The 18,447-nt window shown below is 38.8% G+C and overlaps 1 protein-coding gene across 1 annotated transcript; it reads left to right on the top strand.

The window, feature by feature from the left end:
- Positions 1-3,255: 3,255 nt before the first annotated feature.
- Positions 3,256-4,151, top strand: LOC149848471 (peroxiredoxin-2E-2, chloroplastic-like). Its single transcript, XM_089995630.1, has one exon. The coding sequence runs from the start codon at positions 3,301-3,303 to the stop codon at positions 3,994-3,996; it is 696 nt and encodes a 231-aa protein (XP_089851756.1). The 5' UTR covers positions 3,256-3,300; the 3' UTR covers positions 3,997-4,151.
- Positions 4,152-18,447: the final 14,296 nt, after the last annotated feature.

The raw sequence follows: 18,447 nt of genomic DNA, 5'->3' as shown, positions 1-18,447 counted from the left end.
TTTGAAAAGGTAAATGAAAATGACAAAGCACATGTTGAACAATCTTAGATGACAGATGACCAAGGCATTGATGCTATTGATCAAATATAGTGCTTTCACCCACCATTGTTTCTTTATGTCGTCATGCTGGGAGGAAAAACTGATAGAGGCCTCTATCACTCTTTCTGTTGCCTGAAAGTTTTCTCGAAGCCTTGTCCTTAATATAACAATAATCAGGATGAAACTCAACAAATAAGTTATTATCTCTGGCCAACTTATTAACTGATATCAAATTCTTCGTAATACGAGGAACATGTAAAACATCTCTGAGAATAAAATGAGCTTGAGAAAAATGAATCATACTCATATTATGAATTTGCAAACCTGAGCCATTGTTGACTTTAAGAGTGTCATTTTCTTGATATTTAGAGTGAAAAGACATATCATTGAGATCATTGGTAACATGATGAGTCGTGCCAAAATCAAGATACAAAGAATCATCACCGTACATCATAGGGGCAACATGATAGGCTAGCAAAGAGTTTGACTGATAGAGCAAAACATATTGGAAGCACTTCCTTGTCGTGTAATCTGGTTTGTCACACGCTTGACAAATAACTTTGTTTAATTGATTCACATTACCTCCATAGTTTTGTTCACTTTGAGTTTGATTTGAATATCCTTTATTTCGCCCTCTATAACTGCCACGATTTACATTATTCTTTCATTTATAACCATCCCGCCAATTTGAATTTTGGTTTTAGCGAGTAGTAAGATTAACCGTGGGCATGGTCACATCAGAGACCGACTTATTTTCACTTAAATGAACTTCATGAATTAACAACAATCCATGAAGTTCATTAAGTGTGATAGGTTCAATACGAGTAGTAATGGCCATACAAAACAAATTGAATTCAGACGGTAGGCTACGAAGAATATGAGCCATCAAATCATCTTTAGAAACTAGTTTGGTCGCAACAACCAGTTGATATAAGATTCTTTTCGCATCTTGTATGTATTCCTCAATGCTTTCAGAGCCTTTCTTTAACTCAAACAATCAAATTTTCAATTGCATAATTCTGGCTTGAGATTGGGCGGCATAAGCGAGTTTCAAAGAATTCCACACTTCGTAAGATGTGGAAAGGCCCACAACATGAGTGTGAACAGACTCAGATAACGATGATAAAATCCAACTAAGTAAAAGTTGGTCTTGATGATGCCATAATATGAAATCTGGATTGATTTCTTCAGAGTTCTTTTTGAATTTCAATGGAAATGCTTGGATCTATCAACAAGACCAATAAGATCACATGATTTCAAGATGGAAAGAAATTGTGATTCCCATGACAAAAAACTATTAGTCGTTAATTTGGTAGTTAAAAAATGATGAAACCCGTATTACAAATTCGATTGAGGTAAAACCATATTGAGATTAACTCAAACTTCAGACTGATTTTAAGGTTGTTGAGTATTGTTGGTGAATGAGGTTGAGCTTGCCATAAATGCAGACGTTTATGGCTCTGATACCATGAAAGAAACAAGCACTCACACGATAATCTCAAACACACCACAATAAACTTTCACAAAAGCACAACCGATTTAACATGGTTTGGTAAACACCTACATCCACTATAAAATCTCTTTATTCTAAACTCGCAAATAGAGGTTCTCTGTTCATGTCTTTATATGTGTTATATTGAGAGTCCAAAATAGCCAGAGTAGTTTGAGGATATGGTGTTCTAAACGTGGTCAAGGTGTTAACAACCTTCTCATAAGTTTTTGATTTAGATAAAACTGACTGAGCATTGGACGATTTCTAAACTCTTATCTCAACTACTTTATCGTGATCTTCAGTGAGAGCATTTCCCTTATCTTGATCTACATTAGGAGTCTTAGAGACCTTGCTACTCAATGGGACTCTGACGAAACCGTCTAGAACGTTATCTTTAACAGTGATATCAAACGTTGTAAAGCTACGAAAAACCACAATTGTAGAAACATCGTTAAAGGTAGGGTTTTGGCATTGCTAAAAGAACACACTTAGGTGGTGGGAAAGACATTGCAAACGAAAGCTTCGCTAGTGTAAATCGAAGCTCCGATAGTAACCTTCACACAAAAGGGAACAACAAAATTCTAAACGTAAAAAAAAAGAAAAAAATTGATGATTGATGAGGAGGATAATAAAGAATTGTGGGGCAAAATTGATAATATTTTCAGATGAAAATATTGAGATAAAGTAAAGAGTGAATGTATGGATGTTATTTAAATTTTAGATGATGTTTTAAATGTAAATTTGACAGATTTTATGATATTTTTTAAATTCTGGATGTTCTCAGGTTTGTATGTTTAACTTCATTATAACTTTAATGTTCTGTAACAAGATCATGCACAAAATGTAGGAAATTAGTATGTTAAGGAGGAAAATCGCAAATATTGATCATTGATCACAAATTTTTTGCATACTTCCTCATTATTGTTTGCAAATATTTTTTGCGGACTTACTCATTCTCGCAAATATTGGTCATTGTTCATAGCTTAGAGGTTTAAATTTAAAAGAAATTTCATAGTTTTTTTATGCGGTGTTATTACATTTTTTATACGAAGTGACTCGGGTATTTGCGATGTTTAGAGGTTCGAGTTTAAAAGAAAGTCCGTTCATACTTATTTTATGTGAATTTCATAAATATTTTATGCGATGCAACTCAAGTATTAAATAGGTTTATCAGTTCGAGTTAAAAAAACATTAGATTTTTTATGTGAAATTATTATATCTTTTATATGAAGTAACTCTGGTATTCACGTAGTTTTGAGGTTCGAGTTTGAAATAAATTTTGCAGATTTTTTATGCAACATTATTACATTTTTTATGTAAAGTAACTCAAGTATTTGCGCAATTTGTCGGTTTGATTATAAAAAAAAATTTGCAAAATTTTTATGCCAATTTAAGAATTTCTTATGCAAAGTAACTAAGATATTTGCAAGGTTTGGAGGTTTGAGAGTTTTAAATAAAGTTTTCTCACACTTATTTTATATAAATTTCATAAAGTATTTATTTTTAAAGTAAAATCCCAAACCTACATCTTATTATTTTTAAAGTTTACTTTTACTTAAAATATATATAAACACCCAAAACCCGTATATTGCCTCGGTCAGGTTCGGGTCGGCGCTTTTTTACGCCGATACCTGAAAATTTGCGTTTGGGTCAGGTCGAGTACTTGGTACATACCCGACCCGTTGACAGCCATAATTATTTATACTCCACGCTCCTTTGTATGGGGGTGCCTTCCTTCACTCACACCAATCCCCCATCTCTCTCTCTCCATGGCCACCGCTGCAGCTCTCTCATGCACCAACAAACTCATAATCCCCAAACTGCCCTCTTCTTCCTCCCCTCTCTCCCAAACCCCTCGGTCCCATCTCATGCGCTCCCCCAAATTCCCCACCACCCTCCGCCTCACCCACACTGCTCCGAGGCCACTACGCTCTACCGGTAGAGCCCATTCCACCTCCTCCTTCACCGTCTCCGCCACCATCTCCGTTGGCGAGAAGCTGCCGGAGTCCACACTGTCCTACTTCGACGGAGACGGCGAGCTGCAGACGGTGACGGTGTCCGAAGTGACCAAGGGGAAGAAGGCGGTCCTCTTCGCCGTCCCCGGCGCGTTCACGCCCACCTGCTCGCAGAAGCACGTCCCGGGCTTCATCGCGAAATCGGGGGAGCTGAAGGCGAAAGGAGTGGACACCATCGCCTGTGTCTCCGTCAATGACGCCTTCGTGATGAAGGCGTGGAAGGTCGATCTGAAGGCGGGAGATGACATACTGTTCCTCTCGGACGGGAACGGGGAGTTCACCAGGGCTCTTGGGGTTACCCTGGATCTCAGCGACAAGCCGGTTGGGTTGGGGGTGCGGTCGAGGCGGTACGCTCTCCTGGCGGAGGATGGCGTCGTGAAGGTCTTGAATTTGGAGGAGGGTGGTGCGTTCTTGTTCAGTAGCGCGGAGGAGATGCTGAAAGCACTCTGAGGGAGAGGGAGGTTTTGTTGAAGAAAATGCTATGAAATGTCTAATATGTTGGTTTCCTTTTGCTTTTTCTTTCTTGATTTCCAATAAAGAATTCTACAGGATTTGGGGTTTTGGCTAACACTTCTATCATAGAGATTCCTTCTTTTTGAATTTCAGTATGAGAATTTTTGGAGAAACGACAGCATTTGGATGATGTGGTTGCGAGGAGTTTATATTATATGAATTTCGTCTTTGAAATAAGTTCGATGGTTTATTTGCTGTGTATGTGAGTCTACTTGAGACAAGATCTTTTCTTCTTAACCTGTCTAGGATTATACCGTCAAGAGGATCCCATATTTTAAGTTGGGGAGGAGGTCCAATGGTGAGTTAACACAGTTTTTGGAAGAAAGACTTCTCTTCCCTTTCAATGCAAGGGAACGGGCTCTCTATATTGCTTTGGACTGTGAATTGAAGTTTCCTGACTTCCGTAAATTCAATCCTTATCCAACTAATAGGTTTACACAAACTAACAACGCCCTTTACCAATTAAAGTTAATGTATATTCCTACCTAGTATAATGTCCTAAAATAAACTAACAACAAAAGAAAAAACTAGTAACGATGAGAAAATTAAATAAGATAGCAATCTGGCATTGGTATTAACATCTTCCTCCCCTCAAATGCTCATTCTCCTCAAGAAATGTAAATCAAATGGAACTTCCCAAGATCATGATCACTCTCGAGGAAAATCTTATTGTTGTCAACTTTGATGCTTGTGACCAAACTCTTTCATCACAGTTTTTTTATGGCAAATACCCTTGTATCTGTGTTGTTCATATCGCCGACCCCAATTGTTTTGGGATGAAGGCGTAGTTGTTGTTGTTGTTGTAGTTGTACCCTTGTATCTGTGTTCTTTCATTCCAGCCAAGACACTTGTCTGATAATTGTTGATGTGGATTCATCATCAAATGTTGTCGGTTACCTAATACATATTGGTACTTACAGTCGCTCACTTTTGTTCTTGTATTTAGAACACCTCAATGTTTGATCTCCATAATGCACACTCTTCAAATTTTGCATCTTGACAATGAGCTAACACCATTTTTTCTTTTAGCCATGTTGATTAAAACATCATTACCTCCATGTCTATCTCACGGTGCAAGCCATGCACACTACTTTCAATCAACAACTTCCGGTGCAAACCAGTTATGCAATTAGCTTTTCTTGGTAAGCTTGCAAAATACCCTTTTGCAAAAGTGCAGGCATCATTTTAGTTGGTCTGAAACATGTGCACATTTCATCAATTATCTCCTTCCATTTGAGGTTTGTTTGCACCTTGTGATGCTAGTTAAACCATTGTGATGAAACTTCATCAAGGCAGAAAGTTGTTAGCAAGAAAACTTTTGATCTTTTAATGTTCTTTGATAGGTGAAGAGCTGTCCTGCCTTGTATGTCTAATTTGTTGTATCTTGCCATCAAACTTGGAAAAATCTGTTCTTTTTTTTTTTTTTGGGGGGGGGGGGGGGGGGGGGGGTGACATGGAGAGAGGAAGGGGTTGGGGTGAGGGTGTGTTGGACCCTGATTGTCAGTACCAATGGTTCTTTCAATATTTGCAAATGAAGCTATAACTGACATTCAATGTAAGGCGCGGTATTAGGGTACAACTCCATTGTCTGCTTTGACAAGGTCTCTTGATTGACAAGTTGTTCAATAATTCCATGTAGGAAGGCTGATTTAACTGTCCTTGTAGAGATGCCCAAGTTCATGTTTTATTCATCAATTCATTGGAAACAGATCCCAATATTTCAGCACAAATTCTTCAATTTCAGGTGTATTGTGTGTTACACATATTTTCCTATCTCAAGAGGCATGCTTTTTTTGGATAGGAAATGCTGGGGGCCTCCCCTTGTTAGGAAAACAGAACTAAATGAAAGATACATGGATAGACCAGTCAGAAGGCTTATCTTTCCATGATAACCTCTCAGTGTCACTAGATACAAGAAGCAACAAAAAAGTTGAGAACAGGGGTCATCTACATAAAAGCAGCGTGTGGGGAGAAACCTCTTCAAGTAAGAGCACGCCAATGACAGTGAGACTTGTCCTTTTTCTGTTTGTTATTGCAGAGGTTTGGCAAGAAGGATTTTAGGCATGTCTACTTCAATTAAACATATCCAAAATTGACCAATAACCTGTAAAGAGTGAGAAAAGATCCAACTTGTAGGCGCCTTGTTGTATTGTACTATCACAGGCCATATATTGCTTATTTGTTTTTCAAGTTATGCAAAACCTAAGAATTCCTTATCTAGATGTGGTTAAATCGATTCAAGGTGCTCAAGTATACAAGAAGGGAAGGTTATACGAATGCCAGTGAGATCAATATTATTGATGTGCACATTACTTTGAGCTATTGCTTTATGACTATTTTACAATAAAAAAGTGATTTTATGTAACGTTTTTTAGCATGAAAGAGGAATATATGGCATCCCAACAATGATTTTGGTTGTGGTATGCAATTCATATTTCTTGTGGTAATGAAAGCACAAGTTAGCATGAAATCCAGTTCTTCATGTTGTTACAAAACGTATTGAGTTTGAGCAAGCTAGAAGCTGGGGTTAGGCAGACCCCTACCAGTTATACAAAGATACCATTGGGATTTGAACTTGCAACGTCCCAACATAAGGTGACGTGCACTAGCTGCTCCTGCCAGACAAGCGGAGCCCCCCCCCCCCGGTCGGTGCAAGCTAGAAGGGTTTGGGTCGATACCAACTGGATTTTTTTTAACCCATGTACTTAAACAAAGCAAAGATTAGCGATTTTCTGGAGAAAATCACTGTTTATGTTTAGCGATATTTGAAGGCTGATATGCTCAGCAATTCACAAACAATGTCGTTAATGATGTCTGGTGTGTGGGTGGGGAGGGGATGCATATCATGTTTTGGATGGCCGATACTCGTCCCGATCACTGGATCATGTCTCCTCTAGGAGCCTCGTTCATTTCCATGTTCTATATCTACCGACTAATTGACAACAAAGTTTGCAACCCCGCGGCTTATTGCCCACACCATGCTTCTCCTTATCTTGAGTGTATCACTTGCAAGACATTGAGCATGAACTACATGTGAAAACACAACAGTTGGGAGCCTGAGTTCAGAAAATTGAAGTCCCATCTCCATTCATAGATGCAAATTTTTTTCTTAATAACCCAAAGAAACTGCACTCAACACGAAAACTTGGTAGCTTAGCTGGTCCATTTTGTTGATAATTGTCCAAAGGGAATTGTGGCATGAGTTGCCTGTCAATCTAATAGCGGATCCATCTGGCCAGAGTAGCAGTTTAAATATATTTTAAAAGACATGTTTTCAGTTCTAAGCTAAGCAGCCTAAGCTTTTGTTGCACCAGCATCCAGTGTCAATGATGAATGCAAGAAGGAGAAAATAATGAAATGTAGCTCAGCTGCATTTGAATTTTTGGCTATGTAGTAAACTCCAGGCTTGTAGTATGAAAGTATCTCTATACTAATGCATGTATTTGAAGCAAGTATGATTGCGGTGAAGTCTTCACCAACAAATCCATGATGAGTAAAGGCAGAGGGCAGTTTTAACTGTTTCTTGATTGAAGCTAAAACACCGAATGAATCTTTCGGTCAGCAAGCTTTTGGCTTTTGATTGATGCTATGCTCGTATGATTTTCTCATGACAACAATAGCTCATGCCCACACACTGTCATGCCACCAAACTTTCTAAAGACTACTATCAGAAAGTGAAACACTTGCAACAACTCATGTATTTCCTATGGAATACTTTTTTGTTTCACAAACCCCTAAAAGCACATGCATGGTTCCATAACGTATTAGGAACAAGGTCTGCCTAATGTCACAATACATTATCATGTTAATCATCTCCCAATTTACTACCACTAAAATAATCAATATTGTACGCTAATCATATGTTACACAACACATTTGTTCATGAATACAATTAGAATTCATTCCTTAGGCAAAGTCATATCTGAACCCTCTTCAACTATCCATCAGACAAAAAGCTTTGACCAGAGATTCGTTGGTGTTCTACCTTGCTTGCATCAACTGACTTTCAACCAAAACTATTCTGCAGAAAACTCGAGCCGAATCTCAAGCAATGATCCGTAGCTTTACATGAAACTGACAAACAGGAAATATTAAGGCAATTACATCCCTCCTTTCTCCTTCATCTCTTTGAGAAGAAGCTCAGCTTCATGCTCTATGCCTTCCTTCCTAAGTCCAAATTATCATATCGTCATATTTAGAGCTGTCAAGATGGAACCCGTTTGCAACAATTTCTCTAGTCAGAAGGTAAGCTCCAAAGTACTCCTCCATCTTGGAGTGCCCATCAATAAGAGATACATAAGAGAGACCACTGTTCACCAGACCTTTAGCTTTCATGTTCATTAAGATGTCATCTGCCTTATGCAGTTTTCCTTCTTGGCAGAGCCTCAACAACTGACTTGTGTAGGTCATCTCATCAAGACTTAGCTCATCCTTTATCGTCTTCACTTGCAAACTGGACGCCTTCTGTACATCTCCAAATTTTGAGTGTATATTTATCATTAGATTGTATATGATGAGATCAGGGGCCAAATCATCCCCCAACATTTACTAGTACATTTCATATACTTTTTGAATTCTGCTTTCTCTGGCAAGCTCATTCATGAGTCTGTGATAGGTTACCAGTGTGGGCTTCATACCTGACTTCCTGATATCTGTAAGTAACCGTGGCCATGTTTCACGGAGTTGTTTCAACCGTTAAAGAGAGGAGGGCCCACTATTTCTCTAACGATTGAGACTGTGGCCTTATCCAGAATGATCCTCTCATTCTGGATGAGCTCCACGTGAAACAGAAAGTTGTTGCTGGGGTAAACGGCTACCCAAAGGGAGGTAAATCTCCCAACAACCCTTCTCTATTTTATGGAGAAGGGATTACTCACTGGGGTATGCGATGTGTGAGTAGAAACTGCCTTTGAAGTAGGCCGTTTATTATAACCAACCTCAAATCCGCTGTTCTCTTCTTCACTTTGATCCTACAGTGGTATCAGAGCCAACTTTGGTGGCGCGCCAGGTTCGGTGATGTGCACGCGATCAACTCCAGACATCATAAAAAAAAATAGATCGAAAGACAAAAAGATCAGAGCTATTATTAGTTTTTTTTTATATTGGGCAAATCTCTCAAGAAGAGATCTGCGTTGTTTTTTATATCAGGGATCTGCATCAGTTGTTTTAGCCAACCAGAAGCTTCATCGAGAAGCTTTTGCCATTTTTTTTCTTTTCGAAAGAAAAAAACAATTTAAGAACGACTCTAGATCACTGAGCAAACATCACAGGGAAAATCAGATATAAAAAAAGGTTCAGTTTTTTTTTTGTTTCGATATCAGGCAAATCTCTCAGTAGAGATCTGCATTTTTTTTTTGCAAAACAAAAAAAACACAGATCCCATCAGGGATCTGCATAAGGTTTTAGGGGCATAGAGACTCCATTTTTTAAACAAAAAAAGGGTCGTCGGCATCCGACGACCTCAACAAATACATAAATAAATTTTTTTTAAGAAAAGTTTGATCCCCCGACCTCTGTATCAAAACAGAAGAGATCAGGGTCATTTTTTTAAAATATATATATATATATATAAAAGGATCGCCTGCAGCAGGCGACCTCAACAAAAAAACAAAACAAAACTTTAGAGGTCACCGACATCGGGCGACCTCAGAAAATAAAACAAGTAAAAAAAAAAATCAAAAGGGGAACGAAAAAAAAAATTTCACAGGGTCGCCAGTCACCGGCGACCTCTGGTTTCGTTTAAAAGGTCGTCGACATCCGACGATCTTACCATTTTCTTTTTCGGAGATCTACCAGTGTTTTTTTTTTCCTATCGAAAAAAAAGGAAAGGGGATTACCTTTTTTTCTCCACTGCCACATCGTCGATAACTCTCTGGTGATCTCTGGGTTGCTACGTCGCCTGAGTTACATCAAATTTTTTGTTTTTTCGGTGAACTAGCCGACGATGATCGTCGACTGTCACAACATAAAAAAAATAAAACAAAACACCGATCCACCCTCCGTTCGCCGCTGCTGCCTATTTTCCGCGAAAGACCAAAAATGGTTCAAATCTTTTTTTTTCTTCACCGCTGCAACAGCGGCAAGGCTGTTTCGGGGACTGAACAACGACTTGGCTTTTTTTTTTCTCTCCCTTCGGCGACCTGCCTGTTGTTTTTCTCACCTTTTGAGAAATGAAAAAAAAAACAAAACCAGAAAATGGGGATTGCCATTTTTTTTGTTTCTTCCTCGCCGTTGTGACTCCCGAAACACCTGCTCCGACGACCTCTGGGCAGATCTGACTCCATCGCCAGTTTCCTTTTCCTTTTTCGGTGAATCGGTCTGGCAATGTTCTCCTCTGCAGAAAAATAAAAAAAAAGAAGCTTTATCACGAAGCTTCTGTCAGTTTTCAAAAAAAGGGATCGACTATATACTGATTTCCAGGGAAAATTACGTTTTTGTCTCCAGTCTTTTTCAAAAAGGTCGGTCATATCCCTTTGTCAGGTAATTTACATAAATACCCCTTCTTTTAGATTAGTTGTCGAGTATATCCTTCTGCTATAAAATTACATTACTTATAATCTTTGTAATTTATTACTTTTGTATCCCTTAATTACAACAAAAGTCCTTGTTTTGTTAGTAATCTCAGAAAAGGACTCAATTTCAAAACATTTTCAAAACAGGGTTAGCTTTCTGTTTTGTTTTTTTTTTGCAGAAAACCTCTATTTCTTTTTAGCTCCTATTTTTTGAGGATTATTCTTGAAAACCTTTCTTTTGACTTTTTTGAAATTACAGAAGAGTAGTCAAAGTGTGCAAATTAGCTCAATTTCAATTACAATCAAGAACATGATTATCATACAGTTTATTTTATTACATGAAATCGAGCTATTGATCATGAATTTTTCTTTTGATTATGAACATGTTCTTTTATGCATTCATGACTAATATTGTCTTATTATTCTGCTTGTTGATTGTTGGACTTAAACTTATCATGTTATGCCATATTCTAAAAACCAACAGAAAAATGACAAGTAGAGTTTGTGCTACTGAATTAGCTAAAACTAATAAACTCAATGATACAAATTTTCATATTTGGAAGAGGAGGATTCCTCTTGTTCTGACACTAGAGGGCATCAGAAATGTCATTACTACTGAAATGAGTGACCCTGATGCTATTGCTTCTGACGAGGTTAAAACCTCATACACCAAATGCAAAAGGGACAACATGTTGGCCAGAACCATCATGTTAACATATATGGATGATGATCTCATTAGGGTTTTTGAGGATTACCCTACAACCAAATCTATGTTTGACGCTATCTCCAAGAAATATAACACAACGTCAGAAACATACATTCAACTTCTCTTGGAACAATACAATTCATGCCGTATGCAAGAGAATGACAATGTTGTTGACCATGTCAACAAAATGCTAGTTATGGCCAAAGACCTGACAATTGTTGGAAATGTGATTCCTGACCGGATGCAGATATCCATAATTTTGCATAGTTTACCATCCTCTTGGAGAATGGTACAATGGAAGAACTTCCTGCTCAACTAAAAATTGAGCAACAACACATGCAACAAGACCGAAAGAGCGAATTACACTTCGCTAAAGATGAACCTTCTCAAAGTTATAACCCTTCGAGATGCCCATAATTCAAGAAGAAATACTTTAAAGGCAATGACAAATCTGATAAGAGAAATGGTCCAACATTCCGCAAGCCATAGTCTGTCGCCTCACAGGTGAAGTGCTTCAAGTGTGGAAAACCTGGACACTTCAAGAGAGATTACAGGCACCAGACAAATAATCACAATGGCAGAAACAATGGAAGCAATCAACAAAAAGAGATGCGAGATATTATCTGTGTGATATCAAAATGCTCTTATGCGGAACAAGCTCTTTCAGGTTGGTGGGTGGACTCTGGGGCAATGCGACATATTGCTATGCCAAAGGAGGGAATGGTGGACATGATCGAGTTTACATGGGCAACAACATCTACTCTGATGTTATGGGTGTTGGGACATATCGGATTGAAACTGTCAAAAATAATATTTTATTGTTTAATGTCCTGTTTGTACTGTCAATGAGACGTAATCTAGTGTCTGTCCTGACCTTGGTTGCCAAGGGCTTTGAAGTTCGCTTTTTACCAAGAAAAGTCACTATAGGAAAATATGGTCGAGTCCTGTTTGATGGGGTCTTTGATCAGTACCAATGATTGTTTAAAATTTGTGACTCAGACATGAATAAAATTGCTTTGACTTCTGCTTATATTGATATTGTCCTTAATGTGGATGTAAATGTAAATGTATGACATCAACGAGTTGGACACATTAACTTAAAAATGATGAAAAAACTTACTGAACTACAATTAATACCAGACTTTGATGGATCGTCATTCCATAGATGTGAACCTTGTATTTATGAAAAAATGACAAGAAAACCTTTTCCCAAAAATGTCACTAGAGCATCTCAATTATTAGAAATCATACACACAAACATATGTGGTCCTTTCAGGACTCCAACGCATAAAGGAATGCAATACTTTATCTCCTTTATTGACGATTTCTCTCAATACAATTATGTTTATCTTATAACCTATAAATCTGAAGCATTAGATAAATTTAAAGAATATTGTCAAGAAGTTTTACGGTCTGATGGTGGTGGTGGGGGGAGAATATACCTCAATTGAATTTGTATACTCGTGAGCACATGCCTGCTGATGCCCATAAAAAATTTATATACTCGTGAGCACCTTCGTGTACTTCAATGTGCTACTCACAAGATAAAGGGGTTGCCCACTTCGGATTGCGCGATGGTACACCAATGCAAGTCAAGAGGAAGGTCTCTTTATAGGTGTTATGGGCGCTGCCCCCTGTCAATAGGAGGAACTCTAATATCCCTTAAAAATGCATCACTTTTGTTTTCAATGGAGTTTTCGAACATAGACTTCGTATTTTGTCGAAATAATTGTATCATGGTCATCGTCACATATGAATGTGTCAGCAAGATTTTGATCTTGGCTTGATAATTCTCAATGTGAAAAGAGATGCACAACCCCGAAGTTCGGTCAAGCCTACATGGGCACTGGCGTAAAACCTCCATATGAAGTAGTTCATTTATGTGGTCTGACTTCACAGACATGTTCCCCACATATGATTGTGCAAGAGAATACTCGACCGTGATGCATGAATTTTGCATGGATGTTCTTTGTTTGTGGGCTTGGAGTTAAGATGAGTCACGGGTAGCACATGATCGTGGGTCATCAGAGAGACTCTCATGGCATAGAGCATGAATCTGAGCAGATGCACTTGAGAAGTAGCATGCACACTTAGGCTTGCTTGTTGTACTTGCTAAAGAGCAATGTTGTGTTATCTCATGGCACCGCTGAATGCCATAACCAAGGCATGGGCTTTTCACTTAGCAATGTGTGCATCATCATAGTCTCCGCCGTACCGCACACATACGTGTGCCACTTTCGGCCGGTGACGAATAAAGTCTGGCACACCATGATCTCTCTGAATAGGTTCACGTGCTACTAGAGGTGCAAATCGGATCTCATAAGGTGCTTGATGAGGATCCACCAACATATATGGACCTTGGATCTATTGGAGACTAGTAAAGGGAATTGGGTCTTGTGGGTTAGGCCTAGGTGGGTTATTTATTGGGAGAACAGGTTGAGTCTGGATCACAAGTTGGTTTGGAACATTTCTTGTGTTTGGGGCTTGGTGGTTTGGATAATAGGTTTGGTTCATATCCAGTTGGATCATGATCAGATTAGGGTTTGGATAATTTGTTAGACCCATAATTAGTTAGGTTGGAGCCTGAATTGGGTCTTGGGAATATTAGGTCTGGCCTAAACTACATACAAGTCTATAATAATGATGAGTCTGGTCTTGACCCGATCCAACCCAAGACTGGAGCATTTTTTGGGTTCGATTAGGTCTAGTTTGAGATGGATCCAGTTTGGGATGAATCTAGCAAATTGGGACCAAAAGACTGGGTTTGAGATTGATCCAAATAATAAGTTTGGGAATTTGGACCAAAACCGGCCACATTAAGGGCGTTTTGGAGTGGGCTCGGGTACAAAACTAATGGAGACTGGTTCTGGACCCCGAAACCCGTCTAAAAAGACTAGGAACCAATCGCTATGAGCTCTAAACTGACCTTCAATGCCCCAAGAACCTATCCAATTATGAGTCAAATCAGCAACGCTTGAGGTAACAGAACCGAACCGGTTCAGCCTTCTAGAGCATCAGGTGGGCCTCCCCATAGCTTGTTCCAGCCTATTGTGGGGGTGACAGCCGACCAAATCCGGCAGGGGGACGAGCACCGACCGATATCCCATCCCACTGATGGTGACCCCTGAGCCGGTTAGAATGGGCCCAACTCAGTTTGGGTTGAAAAACTCCCATGTCATGCATCGGCGTCGCTCCGACCACCGGCTAGGTAGGGTTTCGGCGTGGTTCGACTTGCGGTCGGTCGATGTTGCTTCCTGTAGCTCAGATTAGGCTCACTGAAGGTCGCTCTTCTGTGGTGCTTCCATGGCCAATGACTTGAACAATGTTGATGGTTTTGACTACTCTTTTCCCACCTATTTCATTGAGTTCCAGTTGAAACTCACCTTGGGCCGACATCAACCCACCAACATCAGGGATTTTTCCGACAAGAGGGTGTTGATTACCAAACACCAACAATGAGGTCTCTCTCGGATTTTGTATCAACGAGTGGCTTTCAAAGTTAGGACTGGTATTGCTTACCACAAGCGCATCAGGAACTTTCGATGATTTTGTGACGGTTCAACTTGGTGGATTAAAACAACGTTCTTGCTGCCTCTTGGACAAGCGACAATCCTCGCCGGATCTTCCCGTTCAATTATTGAAGATTGATCTTCATGGCAATCGCGTCGGACAAGTTCATGATTGCTCTCACGATCTCATCAAACTTCATATTGATTTCACTCTTTGATGCAAGGCAGAATTAAATTCAGATCGATCCAAAAATAAGAAGAGAGGCACAAAGAAGTTGGAGGAGTATTAGATTCAGGATGCATTTGGACCCAAAATTGATCAGTTTACTCTTAGATTTTTATTTTTGGATATTGGATTTATTCAGGATCCATCTTAGGGCTAGGGTTATGGTTTTAGTATAAATACATTATTTTGGAGTTTATAATTAGTTTTTTTATGACCACATTATTTTGAACTTTTTTCTCTCTTTCCTTTTGTTTTGGGATCTATCATTCAAAAGTACGAAGAAATTGATGAAAATGTAAATAATAGGATAAAGGTTGAGTAGATGAAATGAAAAAGTGCAACTGGAGTGTTGTGCGATCGTAGAATACCATTGTGGTTGAAGGGAAAGTTTTATAGGACAACTATTAGTATATCTGAGATGCGTATGCTTAGATGGATGTGTGAAAATACAATAAAAGATAAGATTCGAAACAAAGAGATACGTAAGAAGGTAGGTGTTGCACCCATTAAAAATAAGATGAGAGAGAATCATTTTACGGTGGTTTAGATATATTCAGCAAAGGCCTAATGATGCTCCAGTTAGAAGGATGGAGAAATGAAAAAATATATTAGTTAAAAGAGGTCGAGGTAGGCCTAGGAAGACATGGATGAAAATGATAGGAAAGAATATGAATGCTTTGAACCTCACCGAGAACATGGCATTGGATAGAAATGATTGGAGGAGAATGATTCATGTGGAAGACCCAGAATGATTTTTTTTTTTTCATATCGCCAACCTCAATTGTTTGGGATGAAGGCGTAGTAGTTGTTGTTTCTCTCTCTCTCTCTCTCTCTCTCTCTGAACCCTCTTCCCTGAACCATAGATAAATTTATGTGAATCAAGCTACTGGTTAGATGTCACTCCGCATTCCTTGAATTCAGTTTGAAATCTTCAACAAGGTTACAAAGTTGTTTCTTCTTGTCACGCTTCCATGCGGCCATCACTTTTTCAAGATTGATTTTTGAACTCCGTGACATCACAACCATTCGTGAGGCTGAACCGAAGCTCTGCTACCAACTTTGATGCAATCTCCAAATTCGAGATTATGAATAGAATCTACGTTACCCCTGCTCTTATCCACAAAAAATCAGAGGAAAAGAAGGGAAAACAATGAAAATAGAAATTAAAATAAACTCATAAGATTAAAGAAATTAAGCAAGGTCTCAATCAATCGACTGTCTACCAAAATCCTCATAGCAACTATACATAGGAAACTAATAAAATCCTAATCCCTATGACAGATCTTTAGATCAGAATCCAAACATGAAAAAAATAAACTGCAATCCAAAACCTAAATGCTAAGGATCCTTTTGGATCCTCAATCCAAATCCTAATGCCCTTTGCTCTTCTTCTTTAGTTCTATGTGGCTCATCGTGTCCGGTTCCAGATTCAATTAGGCAAGCAACCTGGCTGGTAAGGCTGACACGACACACTCATCCCAATTTCTAAAGCTTTGTTTTCCATTGGTGCTGTCCCAACCGACGAAGAGCCCGCTCTTGTGCAAATTTCATTAACTGCTCCATTTCTCTTCCTGCTTCTCATATCAAGTCATTGATTGCAGTCAGCCCTTAGAAGTTTTCACTACTTCTTGGAGGACAAGGTTCTCACACCTTCAATGAAGCAAGCTATTTAACGTACAGGGGTACAACAGAATCAAATGAAACTCGCAGATTGATACTGAAACTAAACAGGAATTTTTCAATGCTACTAGAAACATTATCACTAGAACCAAACTTACATGCTTGTGATAGCACACTAAATCATTAGAAAGCATATCCAGGTCTTCAAATAATTTAGCAATGCATGCTTACGTTACTTTCAGATTTTGGTTCTGCTTCAGCAACATGCTCCAATTGTAGATTAAATTGAATTGTTGACAGTTAATTTTTTTTTAAAAGTTTGAGAGAATATTTTACCACAAACTATCATAGAAGTATTATGCTTTTGACATACAAAGAAACTCATGTTCAATATTCTTTGCATTGAAAAGGATAATGCTTACAAAAGTTTGATATTAGCATTTATATCCAACAAAGATTCCATGTGTCCAACCATACGCCCCAAAGGGGCTTGGCGTAGTGGGATGGGACCTAAGCTGCTAAGCAGGTGGTGTAGGTTCAAATCTTATGGGCATCACCCCTTCCGCAAGCCAAAGTGTGGCGATTGTTGGATGTAGAAAGAGACGAGGAGGTAATTCAAATAAAGAAAACAATTGGAGACCACTCCTTTATGGAGTGCTTTTGGACTTTGATGATGTGGAATAGTCCTATATTGAAGAATCTCAAAAAGGTTGTGGGCTTTATAACTTACATGGATATTCTAACACTTGTTTTAAAGAACAAGGGGATGGGATGACTACCACACATACGCACGCACGCGCACACCTGCCCACCGCGTCGTGTTGTGTCGACCCGGTTTGGGTTCAGGTAATTGGCCCTTTAGGGTCATATCCATTCGAAGTCTAATGTCCTTTTTGTCCCGCATTATTGTTTTTATTTAGATTAAATAATGGGATAAGAGAAATGGATAATGGATCGTTCCGTTATCGGGTCATGTTACTTCATAATTTGTTATGGGTCTCTTCCACGTTTCGTAACCGTTCAGGGGTTATAAAATGTGGTTAGAGGGATAGGGTTTCAAAAAACATGAAGACGCCTGTGACTCTCGCAGTTTTTGTTTTCTCTCCCCCTGTTATATCTCTCTCTCGGTTTTCCCTGTGGGTGTTCCCCTGAAAGAAAAGTTCTGCATCATTCGTTTGTTGAGGTTGTCTTTGAATGACGATCTATCATCGGAGTGCACTGATCCACATCGTCGAGGCTACTGTATCTTGTGGGAAGAACGCCTGACCTTTTTGCACTGTATGTGGAAGCGAATCTTCTCTAAGGAGAGTATTTTTATACGCCTTAGCCTTTTGTAGAATAATAACTTATTTTCTTTGTTATTTTTATTTTGTTCAATGCATACGTTTGATCCTTTGAACTTGTCTGGATTTTGGTTTAAAATCATATATGACATGCGTGAACTGTGTTACAATTTGAATCAAATATTTTATTTCTATATCATGTTATATAAAAATCTGATTTACAATATGATACTGTTTTTTATTCTACCAGTCTTAGAGAAGAGTCTAAGCATGTCGATTGCATCAGGTTTTATACCAAAAGTAGACATGACTGGTATGCCTGAAAGATTTGTCGGTTAGAATTTCAAACGCTGGCAACAACGCATAAAAATTTGGTTTATGACTATAGGCTTGTTATTTGTTCTAGTACTCGAATGTTCTTCGGTTTCTGAGACTGATCTTGATCCTGGTGTTGTTAATGCGGTTATAGAGTAGAAAGAGAATGATGGTATATGTCGTGGTTGCATTCTGTTGGCTTTGTTCAATACTTTGT

The sequence above is a fragment of the Nuphar pumila genome, chromosome 1 (genome assembly GCF_984573655.1).
Source record: "Nuphar pumila chromosome 1, dmNupPumi1.hap1.1, whole genome shotgun sequence".
Lineage (NCBI taxonomy): Eukaryota > Viridiplantae > Streptophyta > Magnoliopsida > Nymphaeales > Nymphaeaceae > Nuphar > Nuphar pumila.
Note: the sequence above shows the minus strand (reverse complement) of the source record. Positions and strands in the feature narration are given on the sequence as shown.

What these genes read in the sequence shown, in the direction of transcription:
- LOC149848471 (XM_089995630.1), top strand. Translation starts at nt 3,301, where the DNA reads ATGGCCACCGCTGCAGCTCTCTCATGCACCAACAAACTCATAATCCCC.